The 27,057-nt window shown below is 31.8% G+C and overlaps 1 protein-coding gene across 6 annotated transcripts in view; it reads left to right on the forward strand.

The window, feature by feature from the left end:
* The first annotated feature begins 194 nt into the window (after nt 1–194).
* Nucleotides 195–27,057, forward strand: part of LOC124362093 (GMP synthase [glutamine-hydrolyzing]) — a 33,244-nt gene continuing 6,381 nt past the window's right edge. Inside the window, exons 1-8 of one of the 6 annotated variants that reach the window (XM_046816270.1) lie at nt 201–311; nt 10,286–10,306; nt 12,896–13,119; nt 13,237–13,331; nt 13,498–13,615; nt 14,900–15,197; nt 22,234–22,399; nt 25,978–26,129. In XM_046816270.1, the coding sequence (XP_046672226.1) occupies nt 12,926–13,119; nt 13,237–13,331; nt 13,498–13,615; nt 14,900–15,197; nt 22,234–22,399; nt 25,978–26,129 (1,023 nt within the window). In that variant the 5' untranslated portion in view covers nt 201–311; nt 10,286–10,306; nt 12,896–12,925. Of the gene's footprint in view, nt 312–8,366; nt 8,440–10,285; nt 10,307–12,895; nt 13,120–13,236; nt 13,332–13,497; nt 13,616–14,899; nt 15,198–22,233; nt 22,400–25,977; nt 26,130–27,057 lie in introns of those variants that run through there. The other 5 variants (XM_046816269.1, XM_046816266.1, XM_046816264.1 and 2 more) reach the window with 5 other exon arrangements.

Consider the following 27,057-nt stretch of genomic DNA (forward strand, 5'->3'; position numbering starts at 1 on the left):
AAAGTCAGAATATAGCAATTTTTGACGTAAAAACAACAATTAATGATATTATTACATACTAATGGAAAGTTTACATTCCTCGTGGCTATAATGTCAGACTTATTATGTTATATATTATCTTATAGTACACATTCTTTGTTTATATCAAACAGTTGACACTATCACAATAGCAGTAGCTTTTTCGTTCATATAATCATACAGTCACTAGTCAGATTGCCTGTACTTTGGTTGTGTGAACTCGAGAGTCGATCTAGGGTATAGTTTGTTAAATGTCTTGTTAAATTTTGTGTTAACCAGATTTTTCTTTTTTGGTAAGTCTATTGTGTTAAATTATTTTTATCCTAATTTACAATTTATTTTCGAATATAGCGCACCGCACATTTACCTCTAATGTTCCAGTTACGTAGGATGTACAACACGGGTTGTCGGGACATCAACGCGGCTTCATCTCTGCTAAATGAACATTTTATTTGCAAATGCATTATGCTTGCCCACACAAATTAAACTCATTTCATATCATTACAATTTAATAATAATTGAAAAAGGTAAAATTATATAATTTTATAAAATTATGTTTTAATTAATGCTCCTAACTTGGTGATTACTTGTTTATTTATAAGTAGGTTTACTTACCTAATCTTATAGTAAATTGCATTTTATAAAAGTATTATATACCTTTTTACACGTTGATTTTTGTATGGGCTTGTATTGAACTTAGGCTAATGTCTACAGAAGGAGGGCTTGTAAAAGTCATTTCCATTAATAAAAATAAGAGTTTAGTTCATGATTATCTAAAGTAATATTCAGTATTTATCATCATGGAACAAGCTTAAAAAAAACTCTGTATTTGTTTATAAGTCCCACGTAGCATATCGTTAAATTTTTAAATTGAATAAAGGTTACTTATAGTGACTCCGAAGCAAATATTATTACCTCTCAAAAATGCTGCACTAATTTTTTTAAAGCCTTATAAAACATCCAGATGCATGTATGTACAAAAATTATTGTTTTAAATCTTATTAACCGTAAATATTGCCATTTTTCTGGTACCAGAATTTGCAGATCAAATTTTGAACTAAATTCAGAAATGGATTGATTATTAAAAGCTAGGCAATAATTTGTTGTCATGTGTTTTTGTGATTATAAGTATAAAAAATGCATTTAATTAATTAAACACAAAAATTTCATGATGTTAAAGAAACAATTTAATTATAATCAAACAAAATATAAATTTTATGAAAAATACAAGAATTAATTAACTAACAGAGTCATCAAGTGAGTTCCTACTAATGGGCTTATAGTCTATTTCTCACATTTTCTCTCATACTTTGTCATAAGATGTATGCAGGCTATACTATTGTGTTTAGAGTTTCTTAGACTATTTTATGTAGCCTATTTATAGTAAGTATTTCCCCTCCATTTAAGTTAAAAAGTAATAATTTGGGTACGGTCCAATAAGCGGACCCGGTTTTTTTATATCGAAGAATATAATCATCGATACCTAATATTCGCATATCGAATCATAGACTTTATCAATCGATATAAAAGTAATAACAATCATATGTTTAAATTAAAATGTGAATTTAATTATAACAAATAATAAATGAACATAACCAAAATCAGGGAAACTCATAACTTTAACTAAATGAAACAGAACGAAAACGTTTTTACTAAAGTTGTGTCCACCATTACCTTCTTTTTTTGCATCTGAAGACGACCATGTTAGCTGCTCTGACAGTTACATTTGTTACCTTTCCACAAATATCACATAATGGATTCTTAGGTACTAACCCAACATCCTGAAGCCATAAAAAACATATTTTATCGTCTTTTAAAGCAATTTCGTGAAGCTTCCTAAGATTGACAGCCATTTCAATACACAATGTTACGTGAAATTTAAAATATTACCTTAATTGTATTATTTGAAAGTGTTTACAGCTGTTCATATAGATTATTTAAGTTGTTAAAAATAATTCATCAGTATCGATTGATTATATCGATGGTTATGATTAAGTAATATCGTTTGCCAATTTCGATATAAAAAACCGGGTCCGCTTATTGGACCCTACCCCTTAGCTAAAAAGTGTTTACAAACGTATTGTTACTATAAATTAACTAAATATTGAAAAAAATACAACACTTTCAGTCCCAACAGTCTATATCTAGGGTATAGTATGATAAGCGGATCCAGTTTTTATAATGATATTAACAAACGATATTGCATAATTACACCCTTTAATATAAACAACCAATACTGATTAGTTTGTCATCTTTACCTGATGTAAACATATTTTAAGGTTGTAAGTTAAACATGATATTTGTTAAGTGGCTTCAGTTAAATAAAAATGTTAGTTAACTTTAGAAAACCAAGAATTTAGGGTACTTTGGGATTATACCGACCACACCCAGACATGAATCGTTATTTCACATTTCGTTTCTACTGATTACTAGATTAGCGTAGAACAATATTTCGTCAATATAAAACAGGAATTGTCTTATCGCAAACACCTCCCCATCCTCAGACAGAGGTCAAAGTCGAGCGTCTAGTAGATAACGTGATTGCAGAGTCTCTCGCCGCCCGTTCAGCTGGTGCATCGCTTTGTTGTACTTCCGTGTTTTACCTCTACATTTCTCCAAACACAAAAATTCAACAAAAACAAACATTTACCAAACTAAACTTTTTATTAAAAAAACACTCAAAACTTGTTTTTATTCTTGATCACATTCCGCCACCCAAAATGCGAGTGCCTCCGGCCATCAGCGCGGGCTTCGGCAGCACCTTCGGTGCTGCCCCGCGCTGATGTCGACGAAAGAAAAACATCCCTTGAGATAGTACCTATCAGTAAAATATCAAATTCTAGAGGGGCTAATCAGAAATATAAATTGAATTGTAATGGAAAGGCAATGATGTACCGTGCAAATCACGTGATGCCGCGCGGCCTGCCGTAATCAGGATTCTCGAGAAAGATAAGATAACAGCGACAACAATACCGATCACAATACCTGGAAATGCTTGTAATTTTTGTAATTGAAGAGTTGTTTTTTCGTTCTATCATGTTTGTTTCTATAAATTTCTATTTTTGTGTTCTTCATACTGGTGTGGTCGGTATAATCCCAAAGTACCGAATTTAGTTACATTGAATGACAATAATCTGTGTTTTTTTGGTTTTAGTATGTTTGTTTTGTTATGATTTCTCTATTATTTATTTGAGATTATTCCTGTTACCTATCCTAATTGTTTGTTTGATGAGTATGGTTGTTTGTATTATTATGTTGTGTCATCGTATATATTGAACTAATACTTGATTTAAAATCTGTGACTTTCAGTGTTTTAGATGCTTTGATATAGATTGATATTTCTAATTCAATATATGAAATAGGTTTTCTTGTCGTAGTTTGTCCAAGTGTAATTCGTAGGATATACTGTAATATCTCACAGGCCTATAGTCCATGAGAACAGACAGAATTAGGCTTATAAAGAAAGCCACATTAAGGTAATAAAAATGTAAATATAAACAACCAAAGTTGTTTGTTTGATGCCGACTTTGGACATCTGTGAATGTCTAAAATACCAAGTAGTATTTAAAAAAAAAATCAAAGGCTATAACCTATGAGTTATTTTTAATTATTACTGTGCCCATGAACTAAAAAATACTATATAAACACAATTAAAAAGTCTCGTGTCCAATATAGGCTAATTGATTTACTATAATAGTATGAAATCAGGGAGCAACAATTGTCCTCCCATCCGTTTAGTGGAGCGAACAATATGTTATCTGCCTGTATTTTGAATAGTTTTTGGAGGACAAGTTAGTCTATACAATATATTGTACAGTTAGTTAGAAGGCCTCGGAAGTGAATAAGATAGCAATATTAATTTTAAAAGTTTATAGAGGTCAAAAAACAAAAATGCTCCGCAACAAAAGAGACATATCTTCATTGTAAGGAATTGTTAATGTATCCTATAATTTATAGCTACAATAATGTAATCAACCCAAAAATTTATTAAAATGTTTTTAACTATAAGCACAAAAATATTACTAGATCGAGATTAAAAGAAAAATGTACCTAACCAAACATTTGATTGTCATTCACTTGCTTACATCTACCTCACCTGATGGTGAGAGCTAATTTCTCTACCTGAGGGTTAAACCACTCTAGCAAAGTATCTTCTCCCTTTTTTGGAGGGGGATGATTTTTTTAGATTTGCAGGTCATTCCCCACTTTTATTTAATTGATATTGCCATCCTTCACTTTTTTGAAAAATTAGTAAATAGCGTGAAGCGGCTGTTGTGAACTAGTAGACTACAAAAATCTCTATTTTTTATAGTTATAAAATACATCAGGTAAAACAGTGTTTATTATCTATTTATTTTATAATATAGAAGCAAACATGTGATTTATTTTCTTTGTATGAAAAATAGTACAATTTGTAACGAAACATGTGCTTGCCCTATGATTAAAAGTCTCTTGAGTGGCAACGAGTAAGCTACCCATGTAATTTGGCCAGTAAATATGGAAATAAGAATGTTGTCTATTGCATCTAAAAGGGGGAATGGAAAGGGTATACTAGTAAAATGTCTAAAAAAGTCAACTTTTTTTTAAAGATTTTAAAATTGTGTTGAAAAGAATTGTAGTTTGTATTAATAGGCCATAAAAATATAAATTACACAGATAGCCTACTAATTTTATCACAAATTAACTATCCTAATACATATTGCCGTCATGATTAAAAAGTCAATGAGCAGTCATTTCATATTGACAATTTTAAAACTTACATTATCTACTAAAATTAGGATTAATGTAACCAAATTATAGGAATTAATGTTAGTTATTAATTAATATTTTACTGGTTAAAATAGATAAAGATAGTTTCTAGAATTAACCCTTTGGCCTCGGCAGTCCAATTGTGACTTTAGATGATATTTATGATCTACACAACTTTTTAAAGTTTTACTTTGAACTAGCAAAGCCAAAGAACAGTTTTTGAAGAACTAACTGATATGTAATTTTAAAAAGCAGGCATTTTAACAAAAACATAACATGAATTTGCATTGAAAGTGTTCTCACTCTTTGGAAATATGAAACCAGTGATTAATTTTACCGTGACTGTGATTGATTTCAAATAGTGTGTAATCCGTTGTATGTGATTTATAAATATTAATTTCACCATGTAATTAACATTTAATTGCTTCAACTAAAAATTATAAATCTGTTTATATGGAGAAGCTTACAAGCTGAAGTCATTCCTAGACGATAGAGACCTGGCATAAGAAGTTACTGTTTTTATGTGGCTACAACTCTACCTTCACCATTCTCACCCAAAGTTTTATATTTTTTGCCTTTAAACTGAAATATGCCCTCAGTCGAGCCTTTGAAATGCACCTCAGAAATTGGCAAAATCTTTTTCACTATCCAACACACCCATGTAAAAATTAATAATTTCACTGAGAGACTCCTTGTTCTCACCTAAAGCTCATAAAAGTAGCATTAATTTATAAATAAATTAAAAATGATTGGACAATTTTATATTTTCTTTTACAGCAATATAACAACAGCACATAAAGTTATAACTAAGTGATATTAAGTTGGTTAGTGGATTGATAATAATTCTTAATGTCAATGTTGCAATTCTGCTCGTTAATCAGCTATTTTAAACCAAACAAAGATACTCTATAAGTCCCAACATTGGTGGAAGCCCAAGGTCCCAAAGTTGGATGTATTTCAAATTCACAAAAGGCATATCTTGAGTATACAAGCTTTCAATCGATACCACTTCAGCTTTCAATGTAATCACTTATATCAATATGATATTTATGTTTTATATCTATATTAAACTCACTTACAAAATTCTTCAATGAGGCAGCGATTTATCCAGTCTTCATATATCATGGGTAGATGATGTACAACTAGAATTGTAAACTCTAAAGCGGCCCATACACTAGACGTGCATTGCACGCCGTGCAGTTTTTTTATACTGGCACGCCGTGCTTGGCATGGCACTTTGTGCCCCACACACTGACAGTTTAGTCAGTCCCGTGACGTGCTAGAAGTTGGTTGTGGTATTGTGATATTGTGTAGTATTATCGTGCTGTGATATTTTACTACTAAACATAAAGCGTTAACAGTATTGTTGATTGGTGCGATTCATGACGATAGCAAAGTGAACAAGAGAAGAAGACAATTATGGACGAAAAATTGGTTAAAAGAGAGAGAAATGTATTCTGATATGAGACTACTGAAAGACTTACGTGAAAATCATAAAAATGATAACAGGATCTACTTGCGAATGGATGACGAAACATTTAGTTACGTGTTGAAAAGGTTAGGCCACGCATCGAAAGACAAGACACTAATCTGAGAAAAGCTATAACGGCAGAACAACGGTTAGTTGCCACGAAAAATTTTTGTGTCAGCAGTCGACATGATAAATATAGGAGAGTATTTGCCGCGAGAGAACGAAAAATAACCTCAAAAGACACTCCACTCTCAGCACGTGGCGCGGGACTGGTCCACACACTTGCAGGATGACACGGCGGCAGGTGGCACGGCACGCCGAAAATCAAACCGATCTTGATTGCCATCGTGCCATGCAATGCACGGCGTGCTTAGCACGGAGACCTCCACACACTGGCACGTTTCGTCTAATTTTGGCACGTCGTGCTTGCACGGCGTGCATTGCACGTCTAGTGTATGGGCCGCTTAACAAACTAAGCAAGCTGTGTTTAATATGAAAGTACCAACATTCCTTGTACGTGCCAAATAGTGCTTTAGAATCAACATGTTTATATTAGAGATGGGACTACAATTTTATCAGAAATGAATATTGTTTTTGTTGTGTTTATAAAGTAATATTTTTATATTGCCCCAGAATCATTCTGAAGTTTGGAGATTTGTATGTGCGATTTGTTTATGTAATTTCAGATTTTTTATAAAGTAGTTATTCTATGAATCATATTTAACTAGTAAATATTAATCTTAAAACACTTATTTTAATATACTGAATTTAACTGGGACAAATTAAAATTTTTCATTATTAATCTTTCTTGAATGGTTGTTTCTTGCTATGATTAACAGTGTAATGTTTGTTTTAAAGATTCTTGTCCTTTTAGCATAAATCAATAATTTTATTTCTAATAACAATAATAAATTGGGTTTTAATCAAACAATTAACTGTTGCATTAGTTAGCCATAAATGTTGCACAATTCAGTGACATAAGTTCCTTGGAGCTCCTGGATAAAATTCTTCAAACTATTATATATGATTACTCAAATTGAAACAGGTCACACAAAACCTGGCCATCTCAGATGTGTTCTAAATTAAATTAAGTTTCGTTAACTAGGATATATGTTAGGACTAGACTAGGTTAAAAATGTAATCTTGGGGTCTCAGTAGGAACATGTATATAAATTAAATTCGAAGTGAATGTTAGTTTGAAATTTGAATTTAAAACTCCATTTACCCATTTTAGTAAATGGGTTTAACAGACAAATATTATTCAGTTGTGTGTAAGTTAATAACAAGTTAGTATGTTTAAAATGTTAGTAACAGCTTGTGTTTGTTACGTAACCTGCAAGTGTTTACACTACTTACTATTGTATACTAACAATTTGGGTTTTGTTTCAACTTCTTCTGTGTTGTGTATTAGCAGTTTCATTTATGTTCTCTTATATTGTCTAATCTTTGCATCTGGTTCAAATTGATAGATTGATCACAAAATTTCTCTGTTGTTCCACCTGCCTGTATTCTTGATTTTTAAATTTTTTATGTTATGAATCTAATGATTTTTCAATTAAAAGTAAAGAAGATTACCAGTTTTTGAAACTTTGCTTCAATTCCTGTAACATATGATAATAAATTTTACAGTTCTGGTATCCTTTAAATGAAATATTAGATAAGATTGTAAAGAGTGCATTAAGCAATTTTAGATTACTGATAATACTTTACCACTTTTCAAGAAACAATATAAAGTACATGCCAGAGAACATGCGCCTGAACTAATCCGTCAATCACCATAACTATCAAAACAATATATAATAGTAGTGGTCTGGCAAGAGCTTACAGGTTTGTCGCAAGTAGTGTGCCTCATATGAAACATTTCTAATAGCTTCATCAGATCAAGAATTGAAATCCATAAGTATTATTTATATTAAAGTAACAATTAGCAGTATTTAAAATCGTGAACATGCTAAATCATCATGCGTGCTACGCCTACAAGTAGAAGTTTATTATTTACTCATCGGCCATTTTGATTGAAACCAGCTGATTTTGGCATTACGAGTTGTTTGACTCTAAATTTAGACAGTCCCCACTGCTGCAGCCATCACACTTGAGTCTAATTTTGGGTCAGAACAATGTTGTCACCATTGCCACTCACTGCCGCCACTCTGTCCCATGCACTTTTATTGTTGGTAATACACTGCATGTTGTGAATGGAGGTAAGCACTCATTCGTCCTCTTCTAGCAAATCTGCTCAAGATTGTCAAATTATTAATTATGTATTAGGGATTCTATTGAAGATTTCATCATAATAGCGATTATCGAGACTTTGTACAGGACAGCTTTTCTTTGTTATGATTTATTACATTTCTGTATAAAAACCAGTTACGTTAGGATTGCATTTTAAATTGTACATATTTAATAATATCTTTACTCATATTGATAGTTTGTTTTGATCTCACTGATGTACAAGATGTTTGTCTGTGAAGTTATTACAAGACAACTTCTGCCTATAAATGTTCAATATTAAAATATGGCTTAAGATTAATTGTAAAAATATTAAAATTACTTAATAATTAAGTATATCTAATTTCAAAATATTGAAAATTAATTCAAAACAAAATTTTAAAATGTTACTTTTTTAAGACTAGTGAAGTAGTAAAACACTTTGTTGTTCTGGTATTTTGTAACTAATGCAATAAATAATAAGTTACAGTGATTGGAATTTTAAATTTAATTTATAGCAATTTTAATTTTAAAAATTATGTAAAACCTGAAAAAATATTAATAACATAATATTAGTTTGTTCTCGAAAAACAAAACCTGTGCAGTGTGTGTGTGTGTGTGTGTGTGTGTGTGTGTGTTTTTTAAGTGACTGTTCACGAAATTCTTTTTCTTTTTTTTGTTACGTTTAAATATTTTTTAGCATTGGAAGCATAACTATTTACATATTGGATGTAATATTAATAAACACACTGAAATCTTCATAGGCAGATATTCATTGATTGATGGATAACCATTATATTTATGAGTTAAATGTTTCCATTTGAAACTGAAAAAATAGAAGTAAAAGATAGTAAAAGCCTTTAGTCCAATTATGTAGTTTGAATGTTGAACATATTAAAATTCACTTCATAAAGAGGAAAGGATTATTATTTGAAGATGTTTTTAATGGATTTAAAATTAAAACTAATTTGTAGAGATTGTATTCTGGAAAAAGGGTGTGGATTGAAGGAGGGCTACTTCAAAACTTCAGTACAAAACATTTTTTGAGATAGAAATTCAAATTTAATGGATTTGATCAGGCAAACAAAAAGTTCTGCTGTGGCTGTAAGATAAGTTATAAATGACAGATATAGTGTATAATTTGAAACTAGATGTATTTAACTAGGATCAGGCAACATTAATTGGTATCAACACGATAGATGGGTCAATGGTACTAGCACTCATCTAGCACATTTATAAATATTTTAGGTCAGATATATATTTTTCTCTTTCCTGTGCTTATGGATTTTTTTTATACACTTCAGTCACCTCAGGAATAAATAATGCATCATTTGTAAGTATAAAGATAAAAAGAAGAATCATCAATCAATAACAGTTCATTTTTATTCCTTGAAAATATTGATAATATGAACTTAACATTTCAAACAAAAATAAACAACAATTTAATGGTAATTAATAATAAATTTAATCACATTCATGAGTGTGTGAAGGTGTTTAATAGTGATTATTTTCTTATGTAATACTTTTACAAAATAAATTACGCTGAATGGTACGTTAGAAAAACAATTGGACTAGGCCTGTGGAATTGGAACAGTTATTTATGAATAAAATTTAGGAAAAGTAATATAAACCAGTTAGTGATGCCAAGGCCAGCCTTGTTATATAAAACAACAAGAATGTGTTATATAAAATCAGGCTCCGGTAGGTATATGACCTGTTGCTTGTCTGAGTTCCAGTTGATCAGTAGCTCCTCCTTTGTCCCCAATTATATAAGTCTATAATCAATCTACACAAGTTTATCCTCACTTTTGCCTTTAAAATACTTGTTTTCTGTTACAGCAAACTGCTGCTTTAGTAAATGTAAGTAACAGTGTTTGAGTATTTTACTAAGTGACTACATTACTAACAAGTCATTTTACCTAGAAGCATTTATAAATTAATCCTAATTTAATTATTACAATTATATATATTATATCAAAACTGAATGCGTTTATAAACTGTGGCTAATTGTATATTATAACAATAATAAATAAAAATGTAATGTTTTAGTCACTGTAAGTTAAAAATGTGCTGTGGAATTAGAGCTAAAATACAATAACTTAGTGTACAGTACTTTTAAAATTAAATATGAAATAAATGTGATGTTAATTAATACATATATGATTGCTTTTAAGTCATTTTCTTGTTTGTATGTACTTTTCACTTTCCAAGTGTTGGTTGGTCCTATGTTATAAATATAAAATTACTGTAGTTGATTGACCCTGTATTCTTTTGGAAGATTCTGTACATTTAACATGATATTATGATGTAATATAAATTTCTCTTAGTAGTTAATTAAGAACTTATGTTAAACTTAAATAGCGTATTGAACTGTGTGAAGGCTATGAAAACAAAATCAAGTTTGGCATGTGACCAAAGCATTTCTGAACTAATACATTTGTTTCTCTTCTGTCTGGTCTGATTCTATCATCAGAAATGATAAATTTAAATTATTCTCATTGCTAGCATTACTCTAACATCGAGAAAAAAATTGTGATAATCATTTTTCACACAAACTAACTCATGGTCCAAAATATACTTGATCAATTAGCTGTCCATTTGTTGTAATTTGTAATAATTTCATTCAATAATGTGCTTAATATTATTATTGTATTATTTATTAACCTCAAATTAACATAAAAAATGTCTTTCAATTTTTAAACTTCACATAATTTACCATCAGAAATATTTTTTATTTTAATCTAATTTCTTGATAACAATTATCTAATTATAAATGTCTAATTAAGTTCTATTTTATATTTAAGAAATCATCTTCATTTGAACAAGTAGGAATATTGTTTTAGTATTTGGCATCAGAAGTAATTGTAAGATATGTTTTCACTGGAGTAAAAGTTTTCAAACAGATTGTTTTTTGTACCTTATTCATCACGTTATTTATTACACAATTAGTATAAAATAAGTATATCATATATCATTGTATTCAGTGTTATGAGATCTTGGTACTGTATCCCTATAGGCTAGACGACAGCACCCGATATCAAGGCAACATGGTCAAACAGTATTGGTTTTATTGCTAATCCGAAAAGGAATGCTCATTTTGCATGGATAACAACTCTCTGACCATTTAAATGTTCCGTGACACATCTCTATGTCTCATAATTAATTGTAACTGTGATTAATCGATCGAAGTTCACTAAACTCTTGTTATTTTGAATGAAACAGGATTTTTCCGGTCATTTACCATCGTTCAGTAATATAAAAAATCAATAACACTGTGTAACTATTAGTCTTATAGTTCATTAACACTATGTTACTGATTTTTATGTATCACTGAACAATGACAAATGTCCGGAAAAATCCTGTTTCCTTCACAATCCTTCCATCGTCAAAAACAAACTTCCTGTTATTTATTACAACAGAGTATTTTATATTTTATTTGTTTGTGTTGGTGATTATTTGGATATCTCACTGATTGTTTAGAATAATAATATGTTTTTAGTAAGTTACCAACAATGGATTACTATTTCGGTGATTATATAAGAGATCCAAGATGACATGTAGCCTTAGTACATAATTTTAAGGTATCAATTTACAATAACGTGACCATGGAAAGGTATGTTCATTTTTTTCCCCTGAAAAACTACAATTTTTCCTGAAAACAATAGTGAAGAAAAAATTCGTCGGCAACGAAAATCAAAGGAGTTACGATTTTTTGAAAACTCTGTTTTTGACAGTATTTCTGGCAATTTTACTGAAATGATGCTGACAAGTACGTTAATTCTGTCAACGATGCCTGCCCGCTGCGCAGTGCTGCGCACTGCTTGCTCTTTTAGAAAAAAAAAATTAACTCGAGTTTGCAAAAGTCGAATCCCAGATCACGTGATGCCCCTGATCCTTAAACCCTCCAAGTGTTGTTCGACAAAATTTTGTTGGTTATTTTCCATTTTTAACGCAATAATGCCCGAAAGGCATCAATATAATACAATAATATACTTTCCCCCCAGTTTATATGCACCTGTGATAATAATACTTGGCTATAAATGCCCAACCCATGAAAAAAAGTCCATTTTTCATGGTCACGGTATTGTAAATAAATACCAATTACAAACTTATATAAACAAATTTTTTTTGCATTTCAACTTGTAAAGTTGTTATTTTTTTTATTGTGAAGCATGTAAGTTAAACCTTATATTTTTTTTAGTCAAAATAAATTGCTCTATCTTTTTATGTCACACATTTCATAACTGCGGTGGTAAAGATCACAAGTTTTGAATGAACTTTTTTCATTAAATACTTTGTTATATTCTAGACTATGACTAAATCACCTGATATTGGGAGCTAGTTCCAGAGTTAATAGACAGAAGGTCATTTTAAAATACTGTAATATGCATTTGTTTTCTCAATTTTTAATTTCATTGTCTGAACCACAAATTATGTTAACGGCAGTAGTGGGTGTTGCAGTGTTGGCGCGGCGGCGGCATGACCGACGTGACGATGGTTGACGCCAACCACCGAGCCAACGGTGCGGGTGCGGCACATGATAGAGTGGCCATCCTGGACGCAGGTGCGCAGTATGGCAAGGTCATTGACCGCAAGGTGCGGGAGCTGTGTGTGGAGAGTGAGATCTTGCCCCTGGATACTCCTGCGTTCACACTGAAGGAGAAAGGATACAAGTTAGTGCACTCCTTTTTAACACTTAATACCTACAATATGTGTTATAATATAATTTCTTCCTGAATTTCCATTGACCATACCCCCTTCAATTTAAAAAAATCGATGTCCTATTTCAGGGCTATTATTATATCCGGAGGACCAAACTCGGTTTATGCAGAGGATGCTCCAAGGTACGACGCTGATATTTTCAGGATAGGAATTCCAGTTTTAGGTAAGTTTAGATAGTTCTTACATTATTTTAATGTATTTCAAAAATATACCGCCTCTTTTTACAACCTGTTAATAGAAATGAAATCTGTAATAAATGCTTCTCTAATTAAGATAATAATTATTACATTATATTCTCAGACAAAGTGAATTTGTATGATCCAATATAGGTATCTGTTACGGAATGCAGATGATGAACAAGGAGTTTGGTGGACAAGTCATTAGAAAAGATGGCAGAGAAGACGGTCAGTTTGTTATAGATGTGGACCCTAAATGTATTTTGTTCAAGTAAGTTTGTCAATTATACACTTAGCCTAGTTTAATGAATTTTGGATTTTTTAATTGTATATACTGTGTATATATATATATATATATATATATATATATATATATATATATATATGTATGTATGTATATATATATAAAAGTATGCTTAATTTTAAGTCATATAAAATGTCCAAGAATAATTTTTAAAGTAAATTAAACTATAAGGCTCTAATTTCCTCTTTTTATGCACACTAGGTATTGTATTTAATTATTTCTATACTACCCAAATATTTTGAAACGTTTTGTAGATTTCTTGAGCATAGTCTGGCTTCTCATGTTTCAACTTTATTTTTTGGTTTAGTCATAATTAATGTTTTTGAAGAGAGAATTTAAATTTAAATTTGGCTTATGACATTTAAAATAATTTAATGATCAAAATTAAGCCATCACAGTCTTAATAAATAAACCTTTTAAACCATGGTTTTTGTAAGTTATTCATGTATGCTCTTTCTAAGATTTTAGTATAAACGTTCTATTTGAAAAAAACTATATAATTTTGATGTTGTATTAATGGAAATGGCCATTGGCTTTATGCAGTACTGTACTCAAGTATGGTATTATACATTTTGTTTGGAATCATGTAAATTTGATGTTGACCATTATATTCTTTCATTGGATTCACATAGGACAAATTATTTGCCAGATTCATAAGTATTCTTAGTGTAGGAAATTTCAACAATCAAAAACAATAAAGCATCTTGCTATGGGCATTTAACCTTTCCAAAAATTATGTTTAATACATAATGGCATATCCAAAATGTTTATTTACCCCATAATATTGCCAATTTAACATAATATACCTAGTTTAAGAGTGTGTTGTTAGAAAATCATGATTAGTGACATCACTTGGTGGAGACAAATCATTTTGTAGGAATTATGGTGTCAAAAATTAAATAAATTAATTGTTAAAACAAGGTAGATTACGCTAAGCCATGTGTCACGTAACAGGCTATTTATTATATTTTCTTGTTGCCATCATGGTTAACTATAAGACCAATTTAAAAATATTCGCTAATGCTCAGCCAGATCCCATGGAGTGACATTCACTGTCATTGAACTTAGTGTTGCTTATATAAAAATGAAGATTCATGCAAACTTTTAAGTCTATAGGTCAGTGTGTTTTTGGGTTATCATGTAGACAGACATACAGTAATGAAATTTGACCAGCTTCTATAGTGATCTCTGAATTTTAGATTATTTTGCTGTGATATATATGAATAGAAAGTTTTTGTTTGTGACTTTTAGGGGTCTGGATAAGTCACAATCAGTGCTATTGACACATGGGGACAGCATAGAGAAGGTTGCAGAGACGTTTAGAGTGATTGCACAATCGCGCAACTTCATCACAGGAATTGCCAACGACAAGCTACGGCTCTACGGGCTGCAGTTTCACCCTGAGGTGGACTTGACCACTAACGGCAAGGCGATGCTCAAGTCCTTCCTGTTCGATGTGGCCAGTCTCACACCTAACTACACCATGGAGAGTAGAGAGGCCGCATGTATTCGCTACATCAAGGAGGCTGTCGGCACCAACAAAGTTCTGGTGAGTTTAGTGAAACTTAACCTGAGATTATACACTGTCAAGTACATGACCTCTTTTGCCAATCCATGAAAGGTTGTAAGAAATGTTTACCCCTGTGTGCTAATGCTGGATTATCGAGCATTTCTGATTACCATGTATTCTAGAGACTATAATACAAGAAGAATAGTTAATTTTTGAAAGAAAATTACATTATTTCTGATGTGCAGATGTTTTTCATAAAAATTAAAAATACAAGTACCAAATAATTTGGTTAATAATAGTAATTTATTAGATAGAAACTTTTGTGAGAAAGGTGTTTTGTGACGTCAGCAAGGATTTTGATTGTGTAAATCATGGTATTGAAGAGGAAATAAACATTACAGGATTCATATTTGTCCAAGCAACTTTTAAAATTCTTATTAACCCATTGCGGATCGTATTGTTTTGGCGCGCGGGCACTAGCGGGCGCGAATTAATTCACGGTCAGCGGCCGCACAAACAGCAATGGTGCGCCACATCGTATCGCTCGCTATTGTATACTAGAAAATTCAGCTGTGAAGGTATTCGTTCAGATGGAACATGGGCTTGCTGGGGTATCCGTGATGTAGGAACGATAACACGTGAGCAAGGTTACGGCGTGTCAGGGATGATGTCTGAATCATAGTCTAAATAAAGCGGCTCGGGCGAATCGATTGCAACATCCGGGTCATTGTCTAGACTAAACCCACCAACATGTACGTCTGCGTCGTTTAGTTGTGTCACTAACCTCAAAAGTATTATAATAACAACTGAGGAAAACACCCAATCAGAAGCGCTAAAAAGCAGAGAGTAAACTCATATGAATGATTTTTCAACTTCGACATAAGATAAGATAAGAATCTCTTTATTCATAGTTGTATACATTTTATACATGAATAGTGTCAGCATTGTATATACAATATAGTTGACTAATCTTTACATTAACAAATTAGAATTCTGGGTATATTTTCCAATTTAAAATAGCCATACATAATATATAATGGTTAATCTATAAACATTATATTTCTGTAAGTAAGTTCATATTACAAATTAAAGAGAACTTTAAATTCTTAAAAATAAGCTTCAAATTAATGAACTAACTAATGGGCCATCTGATTCATAAAATTCCTCTATTGAGTAAAGTGCCTTTGCTGTCAGGTAACTTGTTAATTTTTTCTTAAATTTTGGCAAGGTTTGTTCCGATCTAATGTGGCAAGGTAATCTTTGAAGAAATTTTAGTCCCACGTAGGTTGGGCTTTTTTTATAGAACTCAAGATTATGATGCCCAATTATTCTATATCTGGAATTCCTGGTATTGTATTTTTGAGTAGGATGATCTGATATTTCAATACATTCTTTTGCAGTTAAGATTGTGGCAGTAATATATAAGGCAAATACTGTTGGAATTTGTAGCTGAGCAAAATAAATTTTAACGTGAGTCTCTCCATCTAAGATTTAACATGATCCTGACAGCCTGTTTTTGTAATTTCAGAATTCTATTGAGATTTGCTTTTACTGTCCCCCCGTATAGGTTAATTCCAAAGTTGATGTGAGAAAGAATGAGTGAATAATAAATTGTTTTCAATGTTTTGAGATTGCTCAGCTTTGACATTCTTCTCAGAGCAAATAATCCAGATGATATTTTGGATGAAATTCTATTTACGTGGTTTGTCCAGTCTAAATTTTTGTCAATCGTCAACCCTAGAAATTTTGTGCTGTCTGTTTGATTCAGTTCATGATTCTCTATTAGGATTTTAAGGTTGGTCTCTTTATTAGAATTTTGTTTTGTGAAAAATTGCATAAGGTGTGTTTTTTCATAATTGACTAATAAATTTTTGTTGGGCCATATTTTGAATAAGATTGGAAATATTAAGAAAAGATGATAATTCAAGCTGTTTTATATTGTCCTCTGTTACAAGAAGATTAGTGTCATCTGCATATAAACAAATTTTCCCGTTTCCCATGACCACACTGGGCAATCCCTTCAAATAGTATACAAACAGCAAAGGGCCTAAAATGGAACCTTGGGGGACGCCATATTTTATGAACTGTTGTCTTGATTGAATTTTGTTGATTTGTTTTCCATTTTGCTTTGTTATCTCAACATATTGCTTGCGGTTTGTTAAATAAGATTTGAACCAAGCAGCTGTTTTTCTATCAATATTGAGGTTTTCCAAAATCTGTAGTAATTTAGGATGTGAGACACTGTCAAATGCTCGGCTCAGGTCAAGGAAAATGGCAGCCACTTTTTTCTTTTTATCAATATTTTCAATTATTGACTGCACAAAATCAGTTGCAGCTGTAATCACAGACTTGCCAGATCGGAAACCATGCTGTTCCTTGTCAAATAAACTATTAGATTCTAGATAAGAGGCAAATTGGTTGTACACTACTCGCTCATAGACTTTTGAAAAACATGATAACTGAGAAATAGGACGGTAGCAAGATACATCATGAGGGTCACCCTTCTTGAAAACTGGGACAACTTTGGCAATTTTCATTTGATCAGGAAATATACCTGTGACAAAAGAGGAATTAATGAGATGAGCCAGAGGGCCACTGATAACTCTACCACATTGTTTTAAGACAGCCACAGACACATCATCATGGCCTGATGAGAATTTATTATTGAGAGAGGCAATTATGGTGCTAACTACATCTGAATTTACTGGTTGAAAGTAAAAGGACTTATTCACTTGAACATTTATAGTTTGGGAATTCTCATTTAGAACAAGGTTATTAGGCAAGTTTGGTAAAATTAAATTTTCTACAGTTGATGAGAAAAAACTATTAAAACTTTCGGCTATACATAAAGGATCAGAAATTTGTCTACCATCTACATTCAGAAGTAATTCTGAGTTACAACCAGTTAACTTTCTACCCAATTCATTATTAATTATTTGCCAGGTTGATTTTATCAAGTTAGTAGAGCATTCAATCTTTCTGTCAAAAAACTTTTCCTTTTCTAAAATGACATTCTGTTTTAGTTCTTTCCTTATGTGTTTTAACATTTCTTTGGTATCACTATCTTTAGTACTCCTAGCCTGTGCACTTAAATTAACTAATGTAGCCTTTTTATTCCTAATACTGTCAGTTATCCAAGATTTACAATTTGCATTAATTTTGACTTTGGTTAAAGGGAAATGTACATTAACCCTTTCAGGGCCAGGACCAAATATGAGATGTTGCAAAATTTTTTCACATATCATATCCCCTTGTGACTAGTCAAAAGTGCCAGGCTAAAATTGGCGATTTTGCAGTCTCTTAGATTAAAATTTATAACTTTTCATAAACATTAGAGAATGACCTAAAAGTTGCACCAAATTACTCGTATAGATATATACTATCAACAAAAAAATATATAGATGTAGTTTTAAGTAATTTAAAATTTAAAAAAAAAAATAATGTTTTAATGGATTACATAAAAAAAAATTTTATTTTTTTATTTTTTTTTTTTAATAACTAAAAAAGGAAAAATAATTTTACTGTAGGAAGCTATGTTGTTATATTGTACATTTATAAAGGAACAACCATGCAAAATTTTGTGTTATTTCTCTCATAAATAAATTTTTTATGACACATTTTGTAAAAATACGCATAATTGTACTTCGCAACATTTTATAAGTGTTAAAGCAACTGACTCTTACACTGCAAGAAACTTAAAATAAATATTCACATTATGGATGTACCGGTAAACAGATGATTGTAGGATCCATAAGCAGTTTCAATACAGTTAAAAACACTATTTACCAAGAAATATTTACACAATTTTATTTGAAATTTATTTACACTTTTTCTATTTACAAATATGCTACTTACAATTTCACTCCCATGAGAACGCAAATTGTCAGTCATTGTAACTACTACAAACAATAGCTAAGCAGGTAACACTACTAATATTTACAACCACAAAATAAAATAATGAAGAAGAATCCAGCATACAATAGTACGATTACACTAAAGCATAAAGAATTAACAACAATAGATCGAGTCACCTGATAATGTCACGTGACAATTACGAAATAAAAATGCATAGACCTCTAAAATAAAAATTATATTCATATTAACTATCTACAAATATACCAGGGAATAAAAAAACATAAAACTTTAATCATTTGACGTCGTATTTATTTAAGAAAACGACGAATATCAAGGCGGCAATATATTGGCGCTTTTCGCGTATGTCACCGACGGCAATATATTGCCGCCTGGCACTTTTCAGACACGATCTATGGCGGCAATATATTGCCGCCTGGCCCGGAAAGGGTTAAAATGATACATAAATGTGGTATAAAAAACATTGAATTTTTCTTCAACAGGAGCACAATACATATCCAACCAGTTTTCTCTCTCCAAAACTTTCACAAATCCATTAACACTGCTTTCAGAAATGTTTCTACTAAATTTATAAAAGCTATTGGATGTACTTTTTGTTTTTACATTGTGTAATTCCAACAATTGTCCATCATGGTCAGAAATTTCAGTTACTATGCCAGTTACACATGTAAGTTTTTTATCTATATTTGTTACAAAATTGTCAATGGCAGTTCTGGAGTGATCAGTAACTCGAGTAGGAAAATCAACTAAATAATAAAGGTTAAAAGCTTTCAGAATATTTACAAATTCTATATATGTGTTGCTATGCTCTAATACATTTATATTGAAGTCGCCTCCTACTACAATATTACTTTTACCATGTCTTTTTGCTACTGTGCCTAAGAGAGAATCAAACTTAGTCAGGAAGGAAACATCATACTTTTTGCATGGAGATCTATAAATACATACTAGTAAGTAGGAGTCATCACCAAAAAAGAGTTGAGAAAGACAACATTCAAATTCTTTGTCTTTAAGCAGAGACTTAATTTGAGGGTACATTATTGGTTTTACTTTAATATTACTGTTACTACGAGTTAGTATCATTGTTCCCCCACCAACTGTGGTTTTTCTACAGTAATAACTGCTTATTTCATAATTTGGAATTTTTAGGTAAGCAAAATCACTTTCAGAGCATTTATGCTCAGTTAAGAATAAAATTTCAGGCTTTGGCTGGAATTCAGACAGTGTTATGTCAAGCAGATCAATTCGAGATGGTAGGTGCTGAATATTTTGATGAAATATTAATAAATTACTACGCTTATATTTTGAAAAGGGTTTTTGAAACTTTGATTTTCCCTTTAAACTAGGCCTAATTTTAAGTACTTTTTCTCTAACATTATTGTAATTTACATTTGGTTTGTAATATTGGTATTGTAATAAACATACAACTGCAATCTGTAGGATATTTATAAAACTTTTGAAAACTCTAAAGTTAAACACTCTTAGTAGACAAGTGAAGACGATCGCCCGATCTATCAGACATTAACAGAACTATTTGGAGGGAAATTTAAAAGCAGACCGCTTTTGCGACCTGAGCTTGTCACCCGTTAGGCCCGGCCGCTGCGTGACGAGCCCAGCTCGTCAGTGATCCGCAATGGGTTAACCTGAGAAAAGAACAATGATCGAAATTTGTCACTTTAAGACCAAAGCAGATTTTTCTATAAGCATATATATATATATATATATCTTTTTGATTGTGAAGCAGGGCAAAATCAACAATGGCACTAGAGATACTTTAGAGCCAAAGTAAATTACAAGAGCCAGAAGCATACGCTTATTGATCAATGCAGGATTTTTAGACTCAGAGATATATATATTTACTAGAGCAACAAGGCAAACTTAACCAAATTGTTGGAAATATAATTTATATGAACCAAAACTGCCCATGCACGTGGAAAGCCTAAAATAACAAAACTGACTGCTAGTTAAAAAAGACATTCACAATTTTGTTTAACATTAAAACTTTTAACGGCAAACACTGATATAAATTACATCAATTTTAGGATTTCTCCACACCAGCCTAAAATAGTTCAATTGTTACTGAAATCGTAGGAGCTATTCAATGAAATATCATGAATGTTTGGTAAATTTCATGAAATATAGCATAATTGAGAGTAATTTGTAGATACTTCATTGTTTTATTCTCAGTGTCCCAAAACACTGCTCTCAAAACTTAAATACAAAATATATCAGTAGATTGGAATATCTTTCATTGACTATCGCTTATCTCAGTAGTGTTTAATGTAACCGCTAGCAGATAAAACACATAGAATATTTGGATTCCACGTCACACACTGTCATATGAAAAAACATTTAGAGATTACCACTGCTTATTGATTTATTTACAGTGCAACACATGCAATTTGCTTCCCAATGGTCATAAATCAATACTTTTACGCATTTTCAAATTTCTGCAGTACTTGTGTTAACTATAAAGTACACAATATACTCAAATAAGCCGATACAGTTATTTTTGTGTGACATAATGAGAGCGGTTCCTATGGTACAGACATTATATGTTGCATTTTAAGGGTTAAAAGATTTTTTTGTAAACAAGTATTTTATTCTTTTGATTTTTTTAAGACTATGGAAATAGTGCAATCTGATGTATAATCTAAATATTTAATTACTTTGGTGTTGTTTTAATTTAGTTTATTTTAAAATTATCATGTAACTTATTATACTGCACATTGTTTATGGAGTGAATAAAATTAATAGTTGATTAATTTTGTTTGCAAAGAATAAAAAAAAAACAAATAATTAAAAATTATACTAAACATTCCCAGTAATATTCAAGTTACGCGAAACTATTGGGTGTTTTGAATTGTACTTGTGCCTAATTATATAATATCTACAGTTTTGTGAATTTCAGTTTACGTAACAGCTTCTTCATAGTGCATTAAATGTGCAGCTTCAATGAATTTGACCTGAACTTCAATTATTAATTAATAAAACATTGGTAACACAAGAATGTTTTATATATCAATACAAATTGTTATTATTATAAATCTGTTTATAAAAACTTAATTTCTAAGTATCTGAGCTCATGACCTTGTAGCATGCTTTATGTGTTTGTGTAAATATGTAAATATTTGTTTGTGAATAAGATAATCAATCTATAAATGTGAAAACTCTGCATCAGGCCTGTGATATTGTGTTGTAGCTGATGATCAGTGGAGGTGTAGACTCAACCGTCTGTGCAATGCTGCTCAAGAAGGCTCTGCCTGAAACTGACATAATCGCAGTCCACATAGACAATGGCTTCATGCGCAAGAATGAGAGCCAAACCGTTGAACAGCTGCTCACAAAACAAGGCATCAATATACAAGGTGAGTTTTGGACACTGTTGAGCGATAAACTGTCTTTTTAGGTTAACCATAATAACTGAATGAGAAATAATACAAAGTAGTAAGAATTCAGAGAATTTTACATTGATTATGGAAAGTGAGATCAAAATCAGGATTTTGTCACATTTCAGGTTATTAAGGTTATAAAAGCTAATTGTCTTTATTATTAATAGGTAAATTTCAGATACAACTATTTTTAAGTAAGATATTTGGTTGTATTTTATGTGGATTAGGCCTGACATATTTAATGTATATGTCTGAAAGTATATAATATACCAGCAGGTACCCGCGGCTTCACACTTTTTGCTTTAAAACTCAGGACACTATATTCACGTTCTTTTTTATATAACATCTAAACTTTCCTGAGATAATTGATAGGCTCTCAAAGCCAATCTCCTGATCCGTTTTAGATTTAAGTTTAAAGAACAGTGTTTTAAGACCCTGAAATCATAGAGTGAAACAGTTTTATCATATTCGAATTTCCCCCCAACATTCCATGATAATTTATTGAATTGCTCCGACAATTTGAATAACAATTGAACTATTTTAGGCTAGTGTGGAAAGACAGTAGCAATTAATGATATAATGCATGTGGGGTTCTGTGCAGTTTAGGAATGGAAGTAAAGTTATCTTTAATATGTATTATGTTAGTGTCCGTGGTTAACAGCTTCAAATGATAAGCAAAATTGGTAATGGTTCTTATTTTGTACTTTGCGTGGAGATGAGTACTTCTGATTTGAATAATATTTTATATACCATAGCTGAGTTTGCCATGCTGCCACGATGTAGAAAATATGTCAAAAAGTGTGTACTAATAGCTATTGTAGTTTAATGTGGTCCAAGATACTACTAGTGCCACAGCTGAGTTTGTCTTGTTTCTCCGATTAAAACACACACAACACACACACACACACACACACACACCTCGTGTATACATATACAGGTCTGAGTAGTATACACGACCACTGAGATTTTATACCTTGATTCCCCTTGTTTTTCTGGGGTTAATACATATTCGTATGTATAGTACATGTTCTTTTGTTTAATTTTAATACATACTTTATTATTTGAGCCCATACTAATGTTTGAATAAATATTTTAGTAACGTAACGTCTTGTTGCGGCCAACGCGGTATCTAAACTCTGATCACGCTCACATTTTTATGGGGTTATACATATATGTATATGTGTATTATAGTTTAATTTTAATACTTAAACTTTAATATTTGATATAAACAAATATTTCATAATGTATGTTGTCATCACGTACCGTCTCGTAATCAGTGTTTTGGTACCGCATCGGCTGTCAAAAGACGGTACCGTGATAAGTGGTTAAGGGGTTTTAAAATAATAATATCTAGAAACTAATCAGATATTCAAAAACATTTAAATAACCTTATAATTTTAAATTTGCTTTTAATCAATCAATCATTCTTTATTAAAATATCATCAAGACATGTGATAGAGTCAAGGTACAAAATTAGTGATTCAAAACTAAAGGCTTAATATTCTGCTTCAAATATTCATGTTGTCCTGATGCAGTTGGTGTTTTCTATAAATTCTTGAAGAGTGTAGACAGGTCTCTCAAGCAGCCACCTCTTAAGTTCCTTCTTCAGCTCCAGTCCTGTCAGGCTTTCCAGGGTTGGCGGGAGCAGGTTTTTCAGTCTTCGGCCAGCATATGTTGGTGTTTTCTCCTTAAGGGATGTGCGATGTATTGGCAGGATGCATTGTGACGCATGTCGGGTATCATAGGGAGTACTTCCTGTAGGGACATTTGTTCTGTCGATGTGCAGTATGACTTCCTGTATGTAGAGAGCCACCACAGTCATTATTCCTAGTGTTTCGAATGCTTTTCGGCAGGGACTCCCGCGGCCCAAGGTCTGCAAGAGCCCTTATTGCTTTTTTTTGAAGGATAAGTATTTCGGCTGACATTAGCAGCTGATGTTCCTCCCCATATAATGAGGCCATATCTGATAATGGGCTTCTATTAGTGCATAATATGCTGTTTTTGCTGCTTGAGGGCCACCAATTTGTTTGATCCTTCGCACAACGTAAAATACCTGAGCTGATCTTCGTTGCACATGCTGTCTACGTGGTGATTCCAGGAAAGTTTATCATCCAAGGTTAGCCCGAGAAATTTCATATGTCTTTCCATCAGTACGCCTGGGGTCTCAAGAATTTCTTCTCTCTTCCTGCTGAAATTCATCTGGGATGTCTTGGAGGGGTTTACTGCTAGGTCATTTGCTTTACAGTATTGAAATGCTTTATTCAGAGCGGTTGCTGTGTCTGTGTAAAGATCATTTGCACTGGTGTTTTTTGAGCAGTATCGTTGTGTCGTCTGCATATATTACTGTCATTGTATTCGGATTCTGCATATAGCTAGCAAAATCGTTAATCAGCAGTATGAATAAGACTGGTCCCAGGACGGATCCTTGGGGCACACCACGTGTCACTGGCAATGGGTTGGACCGGTGCTTGCTCGTGACACGGTTCTTGGTTTTTTTGCAATTCTGTGACCTGCGTTCGGCCTTTCAGGTAGCTTATGAACCAGCTTTTTGACAATGTCTTACTCCAAAATGTATATTAAATCTGTTTTGTAACTATAAATATCCATTTAATATAAAGAGAAACCAGTTTAAACAGTATATACATCCAACAAAGAGAGATTTTTATTGCTAAAACCTACTTTTACATGTAATGGCCCAGTTTATCGAAAGTCCTGTAGGAAGCATTTTGCATTCCTGTGTTGATACAAAGAAAATGTCTTAAGTTGACTACTAAATGTGCTCCTGGTAGATATCTGGATATAAAAACACCTTTACACAATCCTAACAAACTCCTCTACTGAACAAGCTAGCCAGTGTGAACTGTGGCTAGGGCATGGTACAAAGATTTGGGCTGTATATAGATCAGTTTTGTACAGTAAACTGACAATAATTGATCACCTATAGTTGGTATACAATATTAACTAAACATGTGTTTACAAACCTCATCCCATAGTACAGTGCATAGTAAACGATTGTTCCTTTTTATTAAATATCTGTTTAGCAATTTTTAAATTGGTGTGCACACTTCAATGTATTTAGAACATGTAGATCATTAAAAAGACATATTTTATTTACTATTTATTGGTTTTAGTGATAATGGCATGTGATATTTGATTTTATGAATTTTACTTAACCTTGTTGATTGAATCATCATCATCATCATCATCCTGATGAATACTTGGGATTTAACAAAAATCCAATTTGTATTTTCAAAATAAACTGCTATCAATCACACCAATGTAGAGACAGAGAATAATCAGAATCAGAAATTTATTGTCACGTAACGTTACATAATTGTAGTATGGTACAGGTACAGGTTATAATTTTATTCATATTAAAATTAAATAAAGCAAATATAGCTATTCTTATCCTAAAATAAAATAATGTACAAAACGTAAAACACATTTAAAAATAATGAATGATAAAATTATAACTAATAAGACAATATATTTAATCAGAATAATATTTTGTTTTCAATGTAAAAAAATTACATGATTTATTTATTCTGTGGCAGTGATAAAAGCAGGACACCAGTTCCTACACGGGACGACGTCAGTGCCGTTGGACAGTAAGGAGCCCAACGCCAGGACCAGAGTGACCAAGATGTTGTGTATGACAGCAAACCCTGAGGAGAAAAGGAAGATCATAGGGGATGTATTTGTGGAGGTCAGTCTATAATATGCAATACGCAATACACTGGTTATTTCTAATAGAAATATGTTGTTTAAAATATTCTCAACTGTATGTATTTAGTTTAGCAGTGTTTATTAACACTTACATGACTAATGTGTTATGCCTATTAGGTAACATTCCAAGAGCTTTGTTTGATCTTGGCCTCTAGTGTATAAAGTTTGTTTGTTCAGTATGCAGTGAGTGTACATAAGACATCATCTATTATTATTAAACTTTTGGGATCCCTCAGCATTTCTCTGTGTGTACACTGTTTCATTCTAAGATTGTTTTAGTACATTAATTGTTAACTGCAGTATGGTTCATCACCAGTGACTCGTAGTTAGTTTTTTTTTCTTAGGGCCCTGTAGTATTTCATCAAAACAACTTTATTTTTTGTAACATGTATTTTTAACAATTTATATCTATTTAATTGCAAATTGAAGTGGTGTGAAGTATATTTTATAATTATTATGTGGGTTTTGGGTGACTCGTGCTGCACATAACTTGTTTAGCTTATACAATTATTTCTCTTGTTCGGTCTGAGTCACAAGTGACTCAGACATCAGCTGTTGTATCCCTTGTTTGGGGCATGCGGATTTCTACTGCCGTAATATTGTCTGCTACATTATTGCATCAGACCCCAAGCTTCAGAGAGATATTAACATTTGCCATGTTTTGGAACTTTATTCAATAATTGAATTTTGGTCTATTTGAATGTAAATAATGTGCATCATGAGTCATGAGTGAATCATGACAATAAAAAGTAAACACTGTACAAGGTGGCACTACTTTTGGTAGTTCCTTCAATTTCACCTAGAATGCCTAGACACTGACCTACACTAAACTACGAGACACTGTGTTTTGTTAAGTGTCTCATTTCCAAGATTCTATTAAAATGTATTGAGTACAATATATTACAAAT

This window comes from Homalodisca vitripennis, chromosome 5 (genome assembly GCF_021130785.1).
Source record: "Homalodisca vitripennis isolate AUS2020 chromosome 5, UT_GWSS_2.1, whole genome shotgun sequence".
Classification (NCBI taxonomy): domain Eukaryota; kingdom Metazoa; phylum Arthropoda; class Insecta; order Hemiptera; family Cicadellidae; genus Homalodisca; species Homalodisca vitripennis.